This window comes from Parus major, chromosome 6, assembly GCF_001522545.3.
Source record: "Parus major isolate Abel chromosome 6, Parus_major1.1, whole genome shotgun sequence".
NCBI classification, from domain to species: domain Eukaryota; kingdom Metazoa; phylum Chordata; class Aves; order Passeriformes; family Paridae; genus Parus; species Parus major.
This window is the reverse complement of record NC_031775.1, coordinates 4,180,843-4,206,198: the sequence shown is the minus strand read 5'-3', so window position 1 is coordinate 4,206,198 and position 25,356 is coordinate 4,180,843. Positions and strand designations below refer to the sequence as shown.

General features: G+C 42.4%; 1 protein-coding gene across 6 annotated transcripts in view; it reads right to left on the bottom strand.

Annotated features, from left to right (window-relative positions):
- Positions 1-25,356, bottom strand: part of JMJD1C (jumonji domain containing 1C) — a 167,433-nt gene that overhangs the window by 45,360 nt on the left and 96,717 nt on the right. For 4 of the 6 annotated variants that reach the window (XR_001522499.3, XM_019007200.2, XM_015632660.3 and 1 more), the window contains exon 3: positions 11,693-11,806. Coding sequence is in view for 3 of the 6 variants with exons in the window: in XM_019007200.2 (XP_018862745.1) it covers positions 11,693-11,806 (114 nt within the window). In the remaining 3 variants the exon portion in view is untranslated. The other 2 variants (XM_015632661.2, XM_015632662.3) reach the window with 2 other exon arrangements.

The following is a 25,356-nucleotide window of genomic DNA, read 5'->3' as shown; positions in this document are numbered from 1 at the left end:
AACTGGCAGCAACTGACACCCCTGAGGGTATTACCAGGCAGGCACTGCAGCTGCCACACAGACCACACCAGAACTTAGGAGGGAAATTACCAAAATCACTAAATACAGATCTCCTGCTGCTTCTTTCTAAACACACAGCATGCATAAACCACTGGTAAACAGCATATTTCTGATTTCTCTCTGACAAGTGAAAGGCTACCCCAGCTGCCATGCCACTGCAGCTGGTGGGCAGGAGGTCAGAGAGGCACTGCAGGGCTGTGTGCACCACACAGCCAGACCAGCAATGCCTTTCCAGGGGGACTGCTTTGGGGAACATATCAACCCAACCAGGGCAACCTCCCTCCCGCTCCACTCTTCTCATAGAGGGCAATGCCACCCACAAACACCAAGGCTGGAAAGCTAGAAGGACTAGAAAGTTTTCTGGGGAGACTGTAACTTCACAGTTTACCTTAAACGGCTTTGTCTGAGCTGAGGGAAGAGGCTTACGCTTACCAGGCGACGCTAGCGCTTTCTATGTAAACCCAACCCACACTTGACCTATTTTCTGCTGTTCTGAGTACACAGTCACAATTTACCTCACTCAAACCCAGCAGCAGCTGGGCTACATCTGAACCAGTTAAGTCAAGCTTGAAGGCACAACCCTGACCCCTAAACCAGAAAAGTCGAGCCAAGGTCAGCCCTACTTACATGTGCACAGAGGCACAGCCACATGGGGAAAGCAGGGATGGGCAATGACCCCAGCTCTGCGTGCAGGGTCCAGGACAGACAATTGGGATAACTAATCCCCACCCAGCAAGAAGCTCTGAATGCACTGTTCCAAGGACAAATGTTTATAGATATTTCAGACCACATACATTTAAAGATTAGGGGTTATTTTCAGTGTATAACAGGAACAACTACGTTTCTGTAAGTAGGAAGTTAAAATTACAAGGAGAAAAAGGATGAGGAATACAAATTTAGTGATCTTCCAACTGTCAGTAAAGTGAACATTTCTGAGGAAGAGCTATCAACGATTTTTCTACGGCTCACCACTCTTCCCTATGCATAATACTTCTGCCCACATACTCCTACTCCCTCATTTTACCTCAAGAGTTGAAACTGATTTTAAAATTTTAATTATCAGGTTTGAGAATCAGGAGGTCAAGGCTACATACACTTCTCCATGTTCTGATTTCAGGCTTGAAGTTACATCATTACATTGATTTGTTCAGTTCTGGACATGTAACTGATATACCTGCATTAAGAACATAAATATACATGGAGGAAAAAAAAAATCTGACTTGTAGTCTAATATTCTCCAGGATTTTAACTTACTAACACAAAAATCAACAGAGGCATTTGCCTTCTTATAAAACTATCAATGCCTCAGGTGAAATGGGCATGGTGTAAAACTTACCGGTCAGTTTATTATTCTTCTATCTGTAGATGACAATCCGGAATGGGAAAGCAGAGGTGAAATCAGAGCAGCATGAACATGGACAGGATAACATCCAGCAGGAAAGTAAGCAACAACCAATGGATAAGCAAAACCAAACCTGGTCTAGAGAAATATTGTCAAAAACCGGCCTAAAAACTGTTCTAGTGACATTTGCAATAGTCTTGCCCTTGAAAATAGAGATTTAAAAAAGCAGATGACCCTTATGCTGACAAATTGTGTTACTCTCTCTGAGCAGCTAGGACAATCTGTGTGACAAAAGCAAACTCTTCTCCCCAAAGTCAGGTATCTTTTAGCATCTAAGACTTCTCCAAAAAAGCAGCTCCTATCCATGAAACAGAGGGGCTTTCAGCTTCCATCTAGAACACTTACATTCTCACACATACAGACAAATAAAGGTCAAATGAACTACACTAGTCCATGTCCACCTTCTCTCTCATTTTGATGACACAGCCACACATTTGCTTTTCTTTCATTTTCCACTGAATCACATTTCCTTCTGCTTCCTCACGGCAGGCTCCACATATTTATCACCACCATCTCAGCAATATGCAACTTGTACTAATTTGGCATTTTCTTTTTTCTAATTGTAAGAGAAACAGGGAAGGAGTACTGGTCCTAAGCCACACAGTCATGTGGCTATACTGAAACAAGCCTCTGAGTCACTAAGCAACTCACTGCCACTATGGGGAAAGAAACCTCGAAGTGAAGACATTTCCCTGAAGCAAGCCATTAGCAGAATGAAATTGATGCTAACAAGGAGACAAGTAAGTAAACTGAAGAAATCTCTTTTGTCCATTGACACCAAAATTTAAACTGTGACACCCTGTGAACAGCTTTCAGAAGGCATCCAATAAGACCCAAATCACATCAGCTGAAGGACAAGAAGTACAGATGAAGGCATCTTTAAGCAAAAAAGAAAGTACATTCTGTAGATCATTAGTTGTCTGGATTAGTGGGCTGCTAGAAAGGCAGTCTAATGCAATCAGAAATCAAGCAAAGACATGAGGCCTGCTCAGACACTGACCACTTTACAATAGACATATCTTCCGTGCATGAGGGACAGCAGGTTATCTGTGGCAGCTGGCAGTAGCAGTTGGAAGTTGTGTAGCACCACAAAAAATGACTGACCGGGCAGGTCATCTCTTGAGACATGGTAGTCACCTCCATTGAATCTTTTAGAAGTTGCATTACACAGCAATACAACATTCCTTGAGAAGACTACTGGTAACTGAGAGCTTACTGAAGGAAGCTAAGAGCAAAGGCCTCTCAATTCAGTTCTGCAAAAGAAAACTGCAGAAAACTGTGTCAGTATGATGACAGATTCTAGAATCAACACCACCTCCTGGAGATATCCATCAGTGTATCACTCTTGCTAATGACTCCCTGCTCTGGAATGTGAACTACCACCAGTTTAGATTACCAACAGTAATCACACAGCTACCTAGTTTCTTCTAAAGACATCCTCAATCCTATTTACCCAACAGGAACTCTGGAAACATATAACTTACCAGCTCCTTTTTTCTGTAACTCATGAGGATTATAGGCAGAAAACAAATCCCTACAACTAAAAAAAATATTTTAACTTTTACATCAGATCCCATCCAAATGTTCTTGAAACCCAGTGTGCTTTAATCCACTGAATTACATTAATTTTTTTATTTTCAAGTGACTTTCAGGGATTTATTTGATACTGTGTTTCGTAGAATACAAATACATACATGTTGGCCAACATGTTGGTATTATGAAAATAGATCAAGATAAAACTAAGTTTTTTCTCACATTTTAAAAGCACCACTGTATTTGCAGAGAACTTTTCAAAGTTAATTTCTAATAGGATTTGAGGCAGCACTGTCTTTTTTTCCTGTAGAGAGCTCCATTATGACCTGCTGGAGCCATTTTAGAAATTTTCCCTATAAATAACAGATCTGACCCGCTGGAACATACATCATAGCTGGATTAACACTACAGCTCTGCAACTCTGCAGAAAGCTGTGGATGTGCCTTTTATAGAACTGGTGAATAACGGTCTTGCTCAGAGGAAAGATTTAATTGCTAATCAGAAAACAGGGATATTTCAGTTATTGCTGCAATAAATTCCCTGGGGTAAACTTAGGAAAGTCATTCAGAGTTTAAAATTGATACAATAATCTTTCACAGTATTTTTTCACAGATAAATCTCCTAGCATGCAAAACCAAAAAATTTCTATTGAAGACATAATTCAAAATGGAACAGTATCACTTGGTGAAGAAAATAAAATGAAGAAAAAAGTTTAAGCCTGTCAAGCACCATAATTTAGCCACCAAGTCTTTTGCATTCTGAAACCTGCTTTAACCTGGTTTTATCTGCTATATACCAAAATGGTGTGACATGGTGATAAGAAGACAACAAAAGGGAAGAAAACATTCAAATGGGGTAAAACCCCTGCCGCTATGCTTGAAATAGAATTTCCAAACTGCATGCTTAAAATTCACAACTAAAATTAAAAAAAAATTAATTATTAGTGAGATGCACAGAAATTACTATGACTCAAACTCACTTGCTCAGCAAAAACACTAAAATACTACCCTCAATAATACTAGCAGATACACTCAAGTAGAAGAGGTTACAGGGGAAGAATGGGAATAGCTAATTTTAATTCCATTCAAAACACAGGAAATGTTTGCTAGATTGAAGGGGGGTGTCACTGTTTACAAATAGTAGTAAAAAGACTTTATAACTGTAATTACTAGTATGTTGTTAAAAACAATGCTCTGTACACATCAAGGCCTCCACAAGCCCTTGGTAAATTATTCGAACATCTAAGAAAATAGCAAGATTCATACTTGGTTTTAATTTTAAAAATACAAATTTAAAAATTCAACTTAGTATAAAATTACTTGAGTTTCTCTCCAGATGTCTGGCCTGGAAGAAGAATTAGATACACAGAGCTGGAACTGCTATATCTCTCAACCTCTACTAATTGCAGCTTGCTGAAGGCTGTGGAGCAGTTCCCATGAAGCAGTAACCCCCAAACTACAAATTATTACTTCTATTAGTGTAGTTTCAAAACTACATTCTGTAAGAAAAAGGTCTAGAGTAGCAGCCAGAACAAAAGGACATTGTATCCAAGGGATGAACAAAAGCAAAGAAACGCATGAGCATTTCAGAAAATTAGCTATTGTGTTTATCCTGTCAAGATAAGGCTTAATTTGGGTATGAACACATTTTCATGAAATTCAAGTTTCCCCCTGTCTGAAATGCAAGAATGCCTACTCTCTTCCTGCTCTGGGTACAAACTCCCATGCCACACCACAGTTTACTTGCATTCACACTTCTGGGATCCCGAAAGCACCAAGAATTCCAACAAAGAGCAACTTGGGAAACCAAGAACACAGAGGCAAAGCAGCAACTGGTTATAATGCGAAACAGATCTCTCTAGGAGATGACTAGGAGTCTGGATTACAGAAGCAGAGTTGGTCAAGACCACCACATAAGAAAAATACTTTAAACTTTCATTTTTAATAGATGAAATGGAAATTTTAAGGACACAGAACCAAGAATAAGGTTTCCTTCACTTACTACTGAGTGGTATTTTCCATGGATTTTTACTGGTGAAAAAGTAATCACTTGTGATCAAACACAGGAAATTTTTACCCAGAAACATTGGATGGATTTTTAAACTCCATAACCCAAGCATGGCTTTTCAAAAGTATCAAAATACATCAGTAAAAAGATTTGATAATCATCTTCAAAGAAGCAGATTCCATCTCTTCCATTCTGAAACCCAAACATTTAACTACTTACTTAAATACTACCTCCTGGAGTAGGATTAATAAAATCAAATAATAGTACTGACTGGTTTTTCAGAAATTGTAGGAAGAATATGAGAGAGAAAGAAACTGTTTTCCTATGGATTTGAGTGTCATCGGCATTGTAGCAGCTTACCAATGGGATAGCTCAGCTTATCCCAAGATCTTGCAACTCTTTCCCCCCCTTCCTTCTTACGTATCTTTCCACAGCTTCAGCTCCTGAACTCTCTCATCTGGAGGAGCCACAATACTTGTGGCAGCTATGTCACCCTCCGGCTGACTTGATGCACCCCCCACCCCACTGCTCACTTCTGTAAGGCTTGTCAGATCTGAAGAACTCCACTCCCATGTCAAATCTTGCTGAAAGAGACAAAAAAAGTGATTGAAGCTCTTAACTTCTTCACAGAACAAGAAAGGTGGCATTTTATTCCACCTCTTTTGAGGAAAGAAAGGTAGTTCTCAAACAAGAAGCTCTTTATTGAAGAGTTGCACAAATACAAGCTTAGGGCAGATGATATTATATATATAACATGTCTGTCTGACTCTACAAATGGAAGGCACCAATCCCTCCTCCCTCATTCCTACGTCTTCTTTTGCAAGCACTCCAGTGAAACTCTTCTGCCCTGCACGTTTTACTGGGAGTGAAGACTGGTATGAGTCATCTGACCCACTTCTAGCTGGACGCAGCTTTTTGCTTCCCCACATGTTGTACACTTAAACTTAGATGTGTCAGTAACAAGCTGTTTAGACCATCACTCTTTAGAAGGTTGCCAGGGAAGCCAGCTGGACGCCTTATGGGTGGTCCACAGACATGGGAAAGAATCAAGACAGTTCTTCAGCACAACACTGAGGGGAGAGGAGTTATAGATGCAGAAAGCTGCGTGTGCCTAGGCTGCCTGTGGAGGAACCAAAAGCAGGAGGGGAGCACATGGGTTCTGTGGCTGGCACCTGGAGTTCCTGAGCTGCTTTTGGCAACCTCAAAGGGTGGGACCAACCCCAAAAGCTCCTGCCTGCCTCATCAATGAAGGTTCAAGTTTATGGGAAAAGCAATTTTCAGCCACAGTAGTTATTTTTAAGCCTGAAGCTTAAAGTAAAAGAAGTCTGAAAGATGAGTGCACATGTAATTATGGGGTGCTTAAAATACAAACAGAAAAATACTATTTTAGCCCTGTTTAAAGCTCATCTTTAAAGATGTTTAAAGAATTTTTTATATGCACATGTCATTACTACACAAGCCCAGCTTACTTGCTCTTACAAGCAAACAAGTCATGGAACCCAAAGGCACCCAGGTCTGAAATATCCAATGTCTGCCCATAATGAACAGAAAAACAAAACAGTGGAGCTGCCCATGCCCCTTCACTCGAGTCTTTCTTAAAGGCATATATTTGTATATGCCTTTAAGAATGTATATGACTTGAATTTGTAATAGATCAAGATAAGTGCATATTAGGTTTCTTATGTACCAACCATGATTAGTGAGAAAGTTGATTATTTCAACAATCTTTAAGGCATATTAGACATTTGACCTGCCAGCATTCAGACGTGCCACACACATTTAGAAAAAGAGCAAAGTACCAGTGCCTATCACTGTTCATGCAACACCTCCCACGAGGGATTTCTCATTGCCCTATCTTTACATCTGCAACCTTCATCACAGAGGTAGACAGGCAGACTGTACCATTTTGAAACACTAAAGCAACCAGGCTTGTCATCCAGGGGGAAAAAAAAAAAGTTTTGAAGGGGTGTGTAAGGCCTGAAGAAAAATTTCACCATAAACATTCATTCTTAGCAAGACTTCTTTTTTTTTTTTTTTTTTTTAAACCAAATTAGCAAGTGTCGTTTTTGAAGACTGCGCACCCTTCCACTTTTCTCCCTCAGTGGTAAAATACCCTTTGCAGGAAGTGTAATGAATGTGAAGGAACTTCATTTGAATTCTGTCCTGCCTCCACTGTGCACACTTGCTCCAGTGCTGTGTACTCAGAAATTCTTTGGAAATACGTTATCATACACAGTATGTACATATTTGGAAGTATATAATCAATCATGTACCCTTGCTTCGCCTGACCCAGATACACAGCTGAAATGCTCTCAGGGCCTCGGGCAAAGCAGTCTTTTCAAATTTTTCCACAAGCATATTTCACTATGAAAAAACAAGATATAAAACAGTTTTTGTTATTCTTCATTTGCTTGTCTGAAGTACAATGCAGTTGACTCCAGCTGCTTCAGTCAGCAACAGCAGAATCACACACTTCGCCCAACAGTGTCATTGATGGGCACTGCCAAACATCGCCCAGGGCAAAAACACCACTCTGATGAGGTCACACATACCATAAGCTGGGCTTTAATCCTTCACATCCCCATCTATAGTCCTTTCAAGTAAACGACAGTGCTTAAATAAATTAAGGTATGATTTGCTTTGCTGCTGCCTAAACATGTATCACGAAACAGACACACATAGACGTCACAGAACAGTACAAAATTACAGAAAACCATTTCAGTCCAAAGTATATGGTTTAGGTCACACTTGTATGTGTCGACTTAACTGTAATTTTTCCTTAAAACCGCTTTTTGGAAGAAGTGTTCATTTTCAGACTATACCAAGAGCCATCATTAAACCCACTACACACTTGTGAGCTTTTAAACGCATACATGATTAAGAACATACATGATATATTATGAATGCAAAGTGGAATTCACATTAAGGACCTAACTTACATGTCCATTTCAAGACTACACTTCCTACAGATACTAATTTGACATAAAAAATGCATGTTGTAAACTTTATGTCTATTATTTCCTACAAAGGACAGAATTTTCATTGCATTGCTAAGCAAAGTACCACAGCAAATGTTCACATCTGCTTTTATCCTCAAGATCCCCTCATCGCCACCATAAAAATTACTAAATGGTCTGACCATCCCAGATTAATGAGTGAGTCACTCAGTCACACACAAGTTTCACACAGAATAATACAGTTTACATCCTCCATGAAGCCACAGAGATAAAAGCCACCAGAAACAAGTTGCAGGTTGGTGTTTATGGCACCACACATACAGAATCCAAGCAATTTGTATAGAGAAGGGCAGGATTCTGAGAAGAACACACATAAGGCAAAAGAACCACATGCACATTTAGCAGTAAAGAACAAATTCACTGGCAAGTGTTATCATTGGTACAGCAAACCTTGTGAAGACATGGAAGTAGGTTCATATTATGCAGCTGCACACCCTACTTTTAATAATGATATTAATCTAGCCCATAGCAAGGTCGTTGAATCTCTTAACTGAAACATGTTTATTTATGCAAAGAGCAGACATGGCATGGGAATGCATGGGTCACGATTCCCCAGAAGTCCTGCCAAAGTCTCTTTAATCTTGTTCTGGAAGAACCACTTCTGGTAATTTAGTTCTTTGCCTACTTAAACTTTGTTTTTCCTGCCAAGTCTGAAAGGGTGCCAAGTGTGCTATTTTCTTTGCTTTGAGCAGTTGTCATCTTTACACTGGACAGCAGCACCTTGTTCATGAAACCTTTTGGCCCAACAGTTATGTGAAACACTACTGTTTCTTTATCAGAACGATGTGAGCAGAATTTGTACCAAATACTCCCCTGCTGCCCATTACCAGTATTATGAGTCTATGTAACGATGGGAAAAATTAATAGTTAAGAATTGGATCTGAAGTGAAATGGAGTCTTCCCACACAAATTCAAACTTTGTTTGTTTTGGAAGAAAGATCCTGGAATTTTAGGCACTAACAGCAAAATGCAATAAAAAAGTGTTTAGGTCACCATGGTCTCTAAGGACTTCACATTGAAAATGTGCAGCTATGAGAGCTTAAACAAAAAGCTAAACATGTTTCAGAAGACTCAAAGTTAACTCATCCCTACAAAGAATGATTCCTCTGTTCTGCGTTCTGCTCACAAGCAAATCAATACTATTACAGACTAAACAAGGGAGCAAAAAAGCCATTTTTTTTGCAAAGTAGATAGTAACTGGAAATACAGGGAAGATTTATCTAGGACCAGGTATTATGGCAAAGAAAACAGAGGCCAAAGAAAAGGGGGATCTTTCAGAAAAAAGATACAAATACAAACTACCTTACATTAAATGACTAATGGCTAGAAATGTGATTTTCAGCATTAACAAAAAACAGCACACAAAATGAACAGAAACAATCCTCCCACTTCAGGTTTCTCTGAGCAGAAAATAAGTTTCAGTAATAAAGCTAGTATTTCTGTCTAACGTACTGTTAGCACATATAGTTTCTGGTCTCTTGAATACATCATCATTCGGTAAAACTCTTGTCTGTACAATTAACTTGTAAAACTTGGCACTGAGATATTGCTGGCCCTGCAAAGAGACATTCCTATGAAAAACATTTCTCAAGCTTTTTATAGTCATTCAAATAAAGGAATTTTGTGCTATCCATCAGTGAGCACAATGCTGTTTTATGTTACTACACTCAATATTGAAGCAATATCCAGCTTAAATGAAAATTCTGGGCGTCTTAGTACTTAAAGGAATCTGTCAGCAAACTTCTTGTAATGTTAAAATAAACAATTTAAGTCTCTTGTCACCGAACTAATCCTGATGGATACAGATCAACAGGGTCCATCTCAGGTTTCAATAGGTAAGTATTTGCTCCATGAGAGGAGGAAACATCCTGATCTTACACAGAATTGCCTTCTATGTGTCAAAACCAGAGGCCAACAGTCAGGGAGACCAAGCTTATCTCTGGAACTATTTTTGACAAGCTACTGCTTTGTAGCAGTTTTTGATGAATCTCTGAGAACTGAAATTAGCAAACACTGCTAATTTCAGTATTAGCATTCAGTACTCCCGATCAAGATAGTATGAAGCCAGCTGTTCTTAGGACATATTTTTTAAAATGGTACCTTCAACCTGAATGCACCTTCCCAAATTAAAGGTGCTTAGAAGTCTAATGCTCTATCAGTCAATATTCTTTGAAGAGCCTAAAATGCATAGAACATTGCTATTTCACTGCTTGGCAATAGCATTGCTTAACAAAAGGCAGTCCTCCTGTGTTCAGTTTGCTTTGTTCAGATCAGACATGATCCAATGCCAAAAGGAGATTGATTACTGTTACTGGAATGAGCATTATCAGACACATCTTGACAGACTTCAGGCAATGGACAGATACTAGCACCATTATTTGCTTTGCAAAATTAATCTGGAAGGTTGTGGCTGGAGTCTGAGGGTGAATTTACACTTCATGGCTCAGCTGATTTAAGAGGTCGCTGCTGCCAAAGGAGGATATCCCACTCTGTGTTGCGTCATCCTGACCCCCTCCATGGAAGAAGCCACAGCACTGGATGCACCCTGAGCTAATCCAGCTCAGCTCATCAACATCACAGGCTTTTCCCCCACATCGTGTCTGCCCCCTCCCATGTTCAAAGGCTGTGCTGATTTAGAGGACTGAAGGCATTGGTGTAGGGTCTGATAGTGGGAACTGTTGTTTGCGGCACAGCCAAGCTGTTCTAGCTGCTCGAGTCATAACATGAAACCTCACCCTGATGAGAAATGTTCAACTCATTCAGCTTCCCTACCACAGACACATAAAAACAACAGCCCTTCCATGAACTGAACCTCCCTCTCCTTTCCCTAGAATTCTCTCTCAGCTACTCTTTTTCTAGCTACATATTTGGCATTGGGAAAAAAAAAAAAACATCTTGGTGAAGCAGGAGGGAAGAAAGGGTGTCAGGACAAAATTACATAGCATTTATTCAGGGCCATCTGTTATTCCAAGCCTCTAAGTACTATTTCTTATAAAATAAGATATATTTTATCACCAGTATACCATCCAAGCCATAAGGAAGAATTTATGGCTATTTTAATTGCAATCAGTGCAGCACAAGTTGAAGTACTTTTCTATTTGTCACAAAAGAGATTTTCAGACTTTTTTCTGAGGAAGGAGGAGAAACACTAATTCTCCTGTTCTTTAAATACACACACATTAATATATTTCTAATTAATGGAGAGGCACTAAAATCCAGGATACTGGAAATTTTAGCAGGCTTAAAAACATCAGTAAGAAAAGTGTTTATTTTTGAAGAAATTAACATTTTCTGCTTTCATTTTCCAAGAGAACCAAAAATCAGTTAAGTGGAATATCACTGTAATCATGCAAAGATCTGGAAAGGAAAGCTTCAGAAGGAGGGATACTATCTTCTATCTGCTCTACAATTAATGGTACTGGTTAACCTTTAAAGGGGTCAAAATACTGAAGGTGCTACAGTAATATTCATGGCACAGTACTCCGTGACATGATCAGATTAACCAGAATCATATATATAATCTTTTACAACAAGGAACAATCTCTGCCAATAACCAATAGGAAATTGTTCCTGTAACACAGAACTTGAACATGAAATGCACTTTAACAACAATAAAACCATGGCTTTAAGTAAGTTAAATGAATGGTACTTATACACTAGTGAAATGTCTTACCTGATAGGGCTGAAAGGCACTATCTTCAGCTATGAAATCCAGCTGTTTGTCCACAAGGAATTCTACTGCAGTAATTGAATTGTATACACTTTTTCCAACCACGGGCTTGAATGTCTATCAAGGAAAAGAGAGAAAATTAGGCAACTGAAAAAATCTTCAGCACATCAAACCCCCAAAACTGTGTAAATACATATATATTCTTCCATCAAAACAAGATAAAACAGAGTAACAGTTAGTAGTTATACAAGAAAGGAAGATTTTGTGTTCTGTCAGTTTTTTTCCACTGTGCCGTTGGAAAACCAGCTTAAAAAAAAATAAGAACTACACCATACATTCTTCTTTTCCTTCACCATGCTTAAGCAAGATTGTTTACCACAGAAGCTCAAAGAACAGGAGCACCATTCCATCCTAAATACACAGCTCAGCCTGCAGATCCTCTCTCCCTGCCTGCAGGACCAGCTAGTGCAGCAGTGATTATACTAAGGACAGCTCAAGTGGAAGCAGACTGCAGAGAAATCCCTCCCCCCCTTCCTGTTCTGAAATCATTCACCTTGCCTCAAGTCAACCATATCATTTCCCTGCCCATCTCTGAACTGTTCTGACTCTGCTCCTGCCACCCCCGCAGCCGCTCCTCCCTGCAGCAACCGGCTGCTCCAGCACAACGCCTTCTGAGCTCACAGCACCGGCACGGGCATTTCGCAGCAGCGGGAGGAGGTTTCCCGAGTCACTCCGTGTGCTGGGAAAGCAACAAGGTGCTGATGACCCTCGCTGCTGGAGGAATCAAGAAAACTCCCAGCTCTGCTGCAAAAGCCAGGCACAGAGAAAGGGAGCAGGGAGTCAGAGGCTCCCAGACACCGTCGTACAGTCTCCAAACCCCCTCTTATCCAGGCACAGCAGGATGCAGCAGGCAAGCAGGGAGGGCGCCATGACTCCAGGGGATCTCCCCTGAGAGGGTACAAGAGGCGGTCCCCTTCCCTGCTGGCTGGGTTTCCCGGAACAGAAGCACAGGGAGAGCATGACTGAGCGGGGATGTACCTACTGAGGATGAGTCAGGTGAAAAGGAAATCCCAGCGGATGGAGGGGAGAGAAATGCTGTTCTGAGGACAGACAGAAATAGCAAGAGGAAGACACGGGTGAACAAAAGAAATGACTGCCAGAAAGAACATGCAGGATGCTAGAGGAAAAAACATGGAAGGACAAAAAATGAGAGGAAAGTTATTTTGCAGGACAAAAAAATGGTAATGAGGGAAAACAGGAAAAGGAAAAAGCCCTTTGAGACCGATTCTAAATTTAAAATGCAGGAGAAAAAGACAAAGAGGAGAAACAAGGGCAGGTCAAACCACATGGAACACTGTTTGTGTCCAAATGCTACACCAATATCTGTAAAATGCTGCTATCACAGCTCACATGCAACGTCCTGCAGCAACAGACCCCAAGTACTTACAAGGGGAAGGCAGGATCACCATGACCTATTTACAGATGGGGAAACTGAGGCACGAAGCAATCGAAAAGCCACTAAGCAGGGCAGCAGCAGAGCCAGGGACCTGCCCTCAGCCAGTCTGAAAGCAGCTAGTAAAAGGGCACTCAAGGTTTTTTTTCAGGCTTCATTACCTACTTTCAAAGGTGTTGCCTTGTGATAAGGCTAAATATAACCCAAGTGTCTCTGGAGCTTCAGAGCACTGAGGTGCTTTGGCACTTACCAAACAAATGAGGGAATACTTCATGGGAAATACATTTTATTTTCTAATAAATCTATCAAATTCCTCAAGTGTTCTGACTGAAAGCACAGCATTCTTGTTTCCATTTTATTTAAGGTTTCACTTTAGCTGCTACTCTTTCTCAAACAAGGAAGGAAAAAAAGCCAAACCTCTCCACCAGTCAACCATTTCTACAATAAGTAACTACATGAAAGGGCTGGAGGAGCTAGACTATATGATAATATTCCAACTACAGAGTCCAAATAGCAAATAATAATTTAACCTCTAATAGCCAAGAGAGGGCCTTTGCTCTTGCATCACTTTCCCATAATGGATCTTGTTTTGCTAATGGTTAAGAGAAAGTGGAGTTCACATAATGAAATTGCTAAGTGTTGAGTGTATAAATTCACAAACATAGAAACTTTTCTTTGAAAAAGGCAATATTGTAGTCTTTCAGCTCTTAATCTGCCTCCATGTCTTCCCTCACACTCTTCTACATTTTACACACTGCTTTCTTTCTAACGTTTTGAGCTATTATTCAGGTCAAGAAATGAGCTTCCAACTACAAACAACAGGACATACCACATCATTAGCTGAAGTGAAACTGTGGAATGTGGCTAGCAGTTATCATTCAGGGTTCAGACAACACTACGGATTAAGGTACATGTGAGCCACTGGTTTATCTTCCTACTGATATTAAGAGAACTAGTTCCAAATATGGATCTGTGAGATTATTCTGAGAAATGTAATGCCTTCTCCCTTACTTTCATAGATTTATGTCTCTAGACAGGTCGACGCTCCAAAACACTCATGTGGAGGATGCACACTATCCTACATGCACAGAGGAAAAATATGCAAATAAATAAAGCAAAACCATGTCACGTCACACACCTCCTCCTATGCAGACAATTCATGAGCTGCACACAACTTGAGGTTTTTCAGACACTATTGAAAAACATTTCCACTATCAAAGAACAACAAAACGCCACCCTTAAATAAACACCCTCTTGGAAAAGCAAAGTCCAGACTCCATCAGTTCCATGAGATAGGCAGGCCACCAAGGAGCTACTCAAACGGGGACAGGTTAGGGATTTGAAAAACTTTAAACGGAAGACATATCTGAGTTTCACACTACATATCATATGCAAAAAGAAAAACAGACTAAGAGCACAACAGGCAAGAGTCTGCTATTAGGGGTAAACATACAAGGCATGTAATGACATGAAAATAGATAAAAGAAGGTCCAACAAGCTCCTTGCAGATTTTCAGAGGAAGAACTTGCAAATGCTCCCTCTCTCCATTCTCAAAGCGGAGGACAGCTTTAGGGACAACCAAGCATACTGGCAGAAATGAAGAAAAACTAAACCTCTGTAAATGAAAATCTCCCTTTCAAACCTGTACCTTGTAAAAGAAAGCTTTATGTGTTAACCCAATTCCCCAAAGACCACAACTAAGCAAAGGACTCAAGCACTCAGTCTTAAGTGACATCTGGCTTTACCACTGTTCTGATGGCTTGGAAAAAAAAAATCCACTTTTTCCCCCATCAGATTTCTCTGCTTAGCCAAAGGGAGCTCCATGAATACACACACACACACACACAGACAGACACACACTCTCTTCGGCTGCTTTGTTAGAAAGTTCCCTGATGCTGAATAAAGTGTGTATTTTACTCTACCCCTTCACCATAATTTTACCCCAGCTCATGCCAGAAATAACCTGCCTACAAGAGGCAGATGGCACAGCACTGAGTTTGAGAATTGGATTCTGGACTTTCTGGAAATTTAAATAACTTTTAGAAGACATAAATTACCATCATTTCACTGCAAATAATCACAAAACTATTAAACAGCACTCACCAAATACCAATACAGCAGATTACTCAGTGACTGCCTTTTCTAATGCCCAATAACACAAGTCATGTCTTTATTTATCTTTCCAAAACCCTCACAGCAATCACAGGACCCACTTTCCCAAGGAAGCAGTAGCGAACAAGCACATAGTGCATTTTTACCTCTGCCTAGTGCAATTAAAGAAGCTAGAGTGGTGGTAATCTGCCTCCAGCATACACGCAGGCAGTTCCCTGGCACTGGCCAGGGCTCCAGGAGCAGCCGCACCTCGACTGCTGCAGCCTAGGCGCTGCCAGGCTGTGACACCCAGAAGACTCAATGCAGCAAATGCTCGGGTTACAGCTGAGCTCGCAGCTGCTGCCCGGCTCATCCTGCACGTACCTCAGCTGCCTCGCTGGAGCTCACAGCCTGCTTAGCTGGCTACTTTGTGCCTCAAGCCTGCTCTGCACACCACAAAAGCACATCCTACTATGCACATGTACCACAGTGAGCCTTTTTAAAAAGTAAATTTAGAGAAACTTATGCCGTAAACCAAATAGAAATTTAAAGAGTTAATAATGTAATTTAGAAAGCTAGTCTTACACTAGAACATCTACACTCTATACTTCCACTTTAAAGCACAAAAATTGAAAAGAGCATTTAAACCTAATTTTTATGTGCTAGACAGTTATCTATTCCACATGTTATTTTCTAGCCTTGCTGTTTAGTCTGCAATAGCACAAACACCGTCACCTTTTCATTATGACACTTAATCATTCAAAATAGCTAGCTCTCTTCCAACGGCTGTTTGTTGCCATGGTTTGTACTCAAAGCCAGAATCACCAAGTGGAAAAGAGGGAATATCAGCAAAGCAAACCTGACATTAAAATCGAGCACGGGGCTTCCTCATTCTCGGACTACCCTGCGTGCAATCCCTACGGATTGTCGTTGCCCGTGTGCAGCCAAGGCGTTATTCCGGGCGGAACTCTGGCAGACGTTTGCCGGGGGGAGCAGAAGGAAGTACCCGTCGGGACGCGGGGAGAAGGCAGCGCCAGCCGGGCCTGCTGCCCGCCGGAGCTGCCGCACGGCAGGGTGCACCAACGGCGCCCACGGCTGTTCTAACGGCGGGGTCCGTGCCGTTAACGGCCGGCACCGAGTCCTGCCGCTCCCGCACCCCACCTTAACGGCAGAAACTTAACCGAAAAAGGGAAAAAAACCGCACAAAACCTCTTTTTTTTTTCCCCCCCTGAACTCCCTTCCTCCCATTTTCAGAGGGGCGCAGGCCGCCCTGCGCGCCTCCGCGGGTGGAGATGCCCGGTACTCACGTTGTCCCGGGGTCGCCGCGCTCTCGTCCCCGCCGGGCCGCGCACAAAGCCGCCGTCGCTGGCCGCGTATCGCGCCGCGCGCGCCCCCGCGGGAGCCCGTTCGTCACGTGCGCCGCTCCGCGCTCCGTGGGGATAAGACAGAGGGGGTTCAGGGCCGCGACAGCCTCGCGGGCGGGGGATGCGGCCCGTTCTGCCGCAGCAGCCTCGGAAGGCAAACAAAGGCGCCCGTCTCAAAGTTAAAGTGTCCGCACGAGTATGTATCCCGCGGGAGGGGGAAGCCGCGGAGGTGCCCCCCAAACCACAGCGGTGGACTGTTCCACTCCCCGTCGGCCAAATATCCACCTCGCCCCGCGGAGGATCTCCGCGCCCGCCTCTGCCTTTGAACTCACAAGGAAAATGGTTCTCGCCTCGCCGCTTCCGGGTCGGGTCGGGCCGGGCGGCCGTGCCAGGGGTGGAGACTGCAGGACCGGAGGAGGAGGAGGAGGAGGAGGACGACGACGACGACCCACCGCCTACCCTTTGTGGGGCCAGCGCAGACTATCGCACAGCTGTGCGTTCTGCGGAGTCCCCGGCGCGTCCCCGCTGCTGGGTCATGGCGCGCTACTGCTGCCGCCGCTTACATAAGGGCGAGCGCGCAGTGCGCGGTGCCGGAGCGGGAGGAGCCGAGTGGGGAACACCGAGTTGAGCGTTGGGTGAGGAGAGCACGCCGCGGGAAGAGGTGGCGCTTGACAGGCGCAGCCCGCGGCCACGTCCGCGGGGGCGGAGTCCCGGGACACGTGTGGCGGTGGATCGGGAGCGCGGCCGAGGCACTCAGGGGCCAAGAGCGTCCTTCTGCCGCTGCTCCGCGCTAGAGCCTCGAACTTCGTTTATAGCCTGAGTGCTTCCTCCCCCCGTGAAGCCGAGCCCGGCCTTGGAAAGCTGTTCCCTGTCCCTGCCGCGGCTGGGCTTTGGAAAGTTAGCAAGCTAGGGCTGCAGCTCGTCCACATTCAACCGAAGGGAAAAAAAAAAAGTAGTACAAAGGAAGGGTGGGTCAGGCATGAGCTCAGGGCCTGGTTTGGGTCCAGGAGCAGCCGGAGCAGAGGGCGGGGGGCTATGCCGCCCAAAGCCTTCAGCAACAGTACACTGTGCTCAGCGGGGGCTCACCACAATTTTCTGATTTTTAGTATACAAGTTCTTTTCTCCCTGACGACTTCCCCCCCACACCCAAAGAAACAACAGCAACAACAAAAACAAAACAAAACCCCCAAAAACAAACACAAAAAAAACCAAAAAATCCCCACTTGTTTTCCCACTTTCCAACACAAGTTGATGTCACTAACTAGCTGTTTACAGTTCACATGGAAACTTCATCTGAATAGTCCAGGGGGAAAAAGTTCGCGGGACACTTTGTAATGAGAAAATGGTTTCCAGACAGAAATTTAGCAGAAACACCTGTAATATACTCCCTGAGTTTAGCTCACATAGACAAACATAGAAAGAAAAAATAATAATAAAGGAGGTTGCGAGAGAGACATTTGTTTTCCCCAAATTCTTTAAACATAAACAGCTGTACATTTTTCACTTCATGGAAAAAATACAAGGCGTGTCATTTGCCAAGAAAGTAGAATAATAATGGGAAATCAATATATGACTACATCTCTGTTCTCAAATTATTCCAAATGAGGTAAGTTTAAAGGTGTATTGGAATACTATAACATACTAAACCCTGAAATGAAATACTCAGGTACAGCTAAACATCAAAGTTGAACCGGAAGGCTTTCTACCCTCTGCAGGCTTTTCTCCAGCAAACTGGTTTTCTTCCATAACAGATTGTGACACTGCATGCATTCAAGCAAGGGCAGGAACCAGGCTACTTGCACATTGCATTTGTGCACTACCCGGCCTATGTTCAAACCACGTAAGTGCAAGACTCCTGGATTTTGCCTGGAAAGGATATTAGCAGAGGCAGTTTATTGTATTGATTTTCCTTTTTAAGTGGTCTTCCATCCTGGCTGGCTCAAGACAGCTGAGCAGCCTTATATGGCAGCAAGCCTGCAAGGAGGAAGCACTGCCTTCAGCAGCCTCCATCTATTCCTGACCACCCAGACTGGATAGTTGCTCCTCTGGTTTCTGGAACCCCTGCCACAGCCCATCACCAGATCCACTCAGGGCTCACCACCAGCAGAACACAGCTCATTAACCTCCTTGGTTCCCCCAAAGCACACCTCCTTGCCCATCCATGCCATGGTAGGGCTGCACCACCTTATCTCCAGAGAAAAAATTTAACATCTTGGTAACACCATTCTGACCTGATGTCCTTTCACTTCCTTTTTCTCCAGACCACCTTTCACTGAGTAGGGGGGAATAACACCTCAGTTACATTCACCAGTACTGAGAGAGGTCATGCAGTAGCAGAGACTAAAATACAACCTTATTTCAGGTTTGGGGGGAAGTTTGCACTGCTGTTCCCCCTCTAAAGTGGAAGTGTGCCTTGTTAGTTGTCACCCAACAGCAACAGAGCCATTTGTTAAGTGAACAGGACAGTCTTTCACAGACTTGATACTTCAGAGGCCTCATCACCTTTAAAAAATAAATCTTGACCGGTCAGTAATAACTGACACAAGAAAATATCTTGTAACTCAGACTTTGCAAAGTAATCAATAAAGTATTTTTTCCAAACTTAATTCTGTACTTGTATGATCTTAAATTTAACTTTTAAAGCACATTTAAGATTACTTCCAAGAAGTACTGAGCATCCCAAAGACATACTACTTCCAGTACCAGATTTCCACCTTTCTCATACAGTTTTAGGCTTTATCATTTTTCTTAAGAGCCCAGACACTTAATAGCTATTTTAGAAATGGCAAACAAACGAAAAATGCCTATTACAGAGCACAACAAAGTTCATGTTACTCTTGAACTAATGGTGCTGTGATAGCTGTGTGGTATGTAATGCAACTGTCAAAGCAAGCAATCCTTAATATCCAAGACACACGCTATTAAAATACAAATCACAAGACGGTCTGGAGGACAGGCAAGTTTGTCTGTTTGGACAAAGCTTTATTAATAGACTGCGACTTAGTAACAAAGAATATTAATACCCAGCCCAGCACAACCAATTCATTACCAAAGAGGGATTTTGCTAAAAATTCTCAAGTTGCACCAGCTATGCATGGAATACTAACTCAGCAACTCTATTTCCAAGAGTTTCACTTAAAGACATCCTCAGGAAAAATCCACTAAATGGTAAAACACCTTTTTTAAGTTAAAAAAAACCAAGGAAGTTGCTACTGGTACAGTTGTTAATGTTAAGTATACTAAGGCAACATAAAATTACATTTATATCATTACTACTTACAAAATTTGCTACAATATATAGGTGTGCATCCTTAACACAGATTTGCCATGTAAAAATACTAATCAATTTTTAAATAAGAATTTTAAACATTAGTGTCTATCCAAGCCTGGTTTTGACATTTGCAAAATACTACACTTTAAAAAGGCTTATTTAGTAGTCACATTATTTTAGCACTGTTTTCCGCTATTGTTTGCTTCTTCTCACAATTTGGCCTGAACTCTCTCAAACAAGCCATACTATAAGCTTGCAGAACAGAGCTGCCTTTGTTCTTTCTCACTGCCAGTCCCCTATGGAATCAGACAGCACACTGAACTGCACTGGACAAACAATCCCTGACCTTCAATTACTGGCTTGGCTCACTGCCACAGGATACATGTATCACTGGTAACACAGCGTGCCCTCTTTTGCAGCTAATCGCTAGAACTACAGATAATGATGAAAATCAATGGAAAAACACAAACATTCCCTTCCTAAAATCGCAGTTGTAACTTCCCCGCGGCACTGCAGCACAGCCCAGGCTCAGGCCACGCATGAGAAGACAGCAATACTGTAGGTTTTGTATTTCTAGTGACCACATGAAAAATTCCAGGTGGTGGATGGCTTTGCTGTCCTTCGCTGGAGCTTTTCAGTTTGTTTTTTGTTTGCTTTGAGACAGAAGGCACACCGGGTTGTGCTGGCACAGTTGTGCAAGAGCTGCTCTTTTTTTTCCCCTTCTATTTTTCCCCTTTAGGAGCCTGGCAGGTTTTTCAGTGGAGCGGCGCTGGCCGAGCAGGCAGGGGCCAGTGGCAGCTGCAGCCCTTGCACTTGAGGGCTGGCCAGCAGCCAGCACCCAGGCCCTCTGCCACCGCCCTGATGGGAGCTACAGCCACTGGGAATGCCGCACTGGCATTCGGGAAGCGACAGCATACATGGATCAGACATTCTGATGTGACCTCCTTTCATTTCTTGCAGGCAATGAACCCCTTGAACTGCAAACCATGCTCCTTCTTCACACCATGCCAGAGAAACCCACGTGCGTGGTGCTGTGGGGCAGGAAAGAATGCATGCAAATACTGCAAATAAGCAAATGTTTAAACTTTAAAACAAATGAAGGTTAGTTATATCGGTCTTCAGCATTTAAACTAGCATTTTTTCTACTTATCTTCTTCCTGTCTGTGCTGCTCCACATTTGCTTAGCAAGCAGAACTGTTTCATAGTGATAGTCCTGCAGGTATTTCCTGCAGAAATAGTACAATGTAAGGGCAGAGCTATGGTCAGTCTCATGTTAGTGGAGAAATTCACTTTCTCATTATGCTTTTGTGCAACCTATCGAGTTCAGACTTGTGGTGGCCAGGCCAGGTCCATTGGTCTGACTTGGGATGCCACGACTTTCCCAGAGAGAGTGGTCCCACAAGAGACAGCCTTCCGGGGGCCTCTGGCGATCCCTGGCTACCATGTAACCTCAGCAAAGGGCAGCCTGCAACTGCAAGTGATTACAGCTCAGTGATTTCAGCTCTGCTCGCTAGGTTATCCCAGGCTGATTCAGAGATAGAGAAACAGGAACGTCGTGTGGCAATTCCACAGAGACAGCCTTTATTATCCAGCAGTTCTGCAGAGGGTAGCCACGGACAACTACTCCCTCCTGAACTGGGCAGAAGCTGGGGTTTTTATGGGGGAAAGCCAGGTACCTGGGGGGAAAACCAATGGGTTACAAAGGATCAACATAGTCACCAAGCATGGTGGGATACCTCACCATGACAAGGGAGGATGGTCCCATCTAAGGGGTATCTCTCCAAGAAAAGGTTGAGATAAGCTTATCACAGCTCCCTCAGGGCACATTTCTCTGGGGGAAAGCCTTGGCAGGGTGACCTGCCTCCAGACAGACCCTGTACTTAAGTTCAGAAGCCAAAGTCCAAAGGAGAAATTAATGTGTGTGAAACAATCATTACTACTGGTACTGCAACATGTGAAATGCAGTAACTGGCTTTCAGGTTAATTTAGCAAATTCTTCATTTAACTCTCCTTTTTTGGTTATTGAAGTGGGCAAATCAGAAATGCAAAAACTTCACCAGGCTATCTTAAGTAATTTTTCTAAACAGAGAAGCTGAAGACAAGAGTGTACATGAAGAAACACATCCAACAGTACAGTTAATACAGTCAGATCAGTGTTAACTGATTTTACAGTATATTTCAAATCAATCCAATTTAAAATATGGTTTCTATCTTTTCATTCAACTCTTAAAACAAATTTTGTCCTTCCTTGGGCAGGCATCATGGGGTTTAATGCTGCATGCGTCATCATGACTGTGCAATTTTCCCCATTACTTCATCCCCAACTACTTCATCATACCAGTACTGTAAACACAACTCTAGGAATAAGTCCTGTTAGTGATCTGGTGCTGTATCTGTGGCTGAATCAGTGTCCCTGCTGCAACAGGAGACCAATAATCATGGTAAAAGAAAAACCAGATGCATGGCCTTAAAAAAAATCATCATCATTGTAGTCAATAGCATTGTATGAGTTTTCTTATTTGCTGGATAGTGCTCTAACTCCAGATTTATGTTCAAATACTAAGTATTGAGCAGTCTCTCAGGCATCACTTTGTGGATGTCTCATTTTAAGCCCAACGTCACTGTAACAGACTTGTGTTTTCCTAAGATCCCTTCCCTCATTAATTGAGCAAAAATGCTGGGACCCTTGCCTCAAATTGAGTAACATCAGTGTCACCTTATGTGTGACCTGCTCTCTCTCACTTCTGGGTGCAGGTCTTCCTAACAAAATTTATAAACCAAAAATTTTTCTACCCAGCCCCATAGTTCAGAGCACCAGCCTATATTCATTCTGCATTTCATTCTGGCCTTAATAAATGCACACATGTTCAAACCATGCAAAACGCTGTCACAAACACTCCTAGCCCACTCTGCACTCCTTCCCTCAGCAGCCACATCACATCACATCACATCACATCACATCACATCACATCACATCAGACTGCACTTTCTGATACTGTATCTTCCAGTCCTGGTATCACTCACTTACCAGTTTCAGGAACAATTTACTGGCAACACTAGCAAAGCTGATTCACTGGCATATTTCCATTTTCTCCTTAAAACTCTGCCTGCTGCATTGACCTCTAAAACCTTGACACTGGCTTGGGCACTGCTTGATGGAAGCCTCATCATCCCTCATAGGAAATGCCTTCTATTTCCTACCTCCTGTCTCTATGTGTCATTGGCCCTTGACTCACTCTCAGATTTTAATTTTGTCCAGAAAGGAACCCTTTTCATTCTGTGCTTGTTGTACAATTCATTGGACAAGGGAATTCTGGACTTCTATGTGAGTTTTCAAGTGTCACGGTAATGTGCCATAACATTATTTAACCTTGTGACAGATTCTGTCTCGTATAAAGCAAGCACAATAGCTTCAAGTTCATAATGTTCCTGCCCACACTCCATCTGCAATATTCATCCAACCCTTTTTACCTTGGGTGCCATCCATGTTTTGCAGTATTTATGCTTTTTCAGCCTTCTTGCTTCCATCACAGTGATGCAAAACTCTGTCCAACCCATTTCTTGGCTTTACTTTCTTCTTCCAACCCTATCAGCAACATTTACAATGTTCTTACATTCTTTTCCCCTGTATCTTACTGGATGTAACATTCATTTACCTGGCCTCCTTCCAGCCTCACCTCCAGAAAAACAACCTTATTAAGAAAACCAGTTTCAGGCTTCTAAACAGCCAGTGAATTTCTGCCCCACTGATTCAGTCATGTCTCTCTCATTCTTCCCACTAACTGAAGTCCATTACAGAACAGGAGTTCACCTTTCACCTTTCTACTACGTCCTGTTTCTCTCAGACTACGTTCCAAACTTCCTCTCAGAAGCTCATCTTGTTTCCTGAGTCACCCAGATCTAGCTTTCATAAGGTCCCTTTCTGTTCTTATTCCCCAGAACTTAAATACCTGCCTCACCTTCTTCAATCTTATCCCCTACATATTTGTTAACTTAGATTTCCAGAGCACTGGGGTTTTTTCCCAGTTCTGCTGTTTTTTCAGCCCCTCTGCCCTGCCACTCCCTGTCCTTTGTCTAAAGCATCTTATTCACCAGTTTAGTCATCTTCCTGTTTTTTAAATGCACTGTATTTTATTTTACATTTTTCTACTTGTTCTTCACCAAAACAACTCAAGAACATCCTTACCATAGAAAGCTCAGCTTCCCATGGAGGTTGAGGCTCCTTGATTGCTCAGTCTGCTGGCAGACCCTTTGGTCCGGGGATGCCTCCTGGAAACAAGCCACTGGCTCCATCTCAGGCAGATCAGGGTGTGGTTCTGAGGGAGTCTCACTCCAGGCATCACTTCCTCTTTCATGGCAGTGGTGAGCACACACCCATGCTGGTATTTTCCATTCCTATATCCCCACAGGATTCTTGTAACATCAAATGCTCCCTACATGCCTGATGCCACACCCAGGGCATGCAATGTATTCTTGACACCATGCTATAAGATGGTCACTTGAGTAGAAGGCTGAGACAACTTAGTTAAGTCTCTACAGAGAGTGGAACTGGCTCTTGAAACAGAGCTGGATACATTAAAGAGAAGCTCCTGTTTGGAGCTATTTGCAATAACAAAAGCCTCAAAAACATGTAGACGGTGAAGAAGAAAAATACTAAAAAAATATAAGAACAGAGAGCAATATTTGAAAAGAACACATATCATAGAAGCTGAAAGGGAAATACATACTTCATGTTATCATATGAATGTATGTTGTACATAAATTTAGATTCAGTTTCTGAGAAGCAAAAGACTCCTCAAGGCCACTCCTCCAGGAGTACTCCCTTTTACTGACAGCAGTGCATTTCACTATTTGTGAGACACAGTAAGAGTTATAGAATAAGCACATTCAATCTGCAACATACTCTGAAGAGGAAGAGGGCAGTCCAGGGGTGCTGCTGAATAGTTAAAAGGCTTCAACTTCTATTCCTTCTTCCTTTTCTACTTACACTGTCTCAAGAAAAGTAGGAACCCCATTTGCCAGTTCTTCAGGCTATCTGGCTGTCTATGGATTCCCACAATAGGGAAAGGCCATTCATGGAGGGAGAGGATTACTCATTTTGGACTCGGTGCTTCTTTGCTCTTAGTCCCAGCTTGTTGGGAGTAAGGTCATACTGGAACATTGGTCTGTGTTTTGCAATACATCTTTTTTTTTAATATTCTGAACATTGTACACTTTACCCATAAGGGTATCTTAAAAGTAGTATTTTCATATTTCCAAACACTAAGACTTCAGTATTAAGCAACAGTGATGCATTGTGTTTTAATTATCTTTATAAAAAACTCCATCTTACTGAGATAATGTTCTCAAATAAAAACACAAGACTGTTCTCCTCACCTCTGGGACGGAGAGAAGCAATCAAGTGTCAGACTACACAGAAATGTATTTTAACCTTCTTGAGCAGTATTTTCTCCTGCTATGATTATTTTATAATTATCCTTAAATCTGT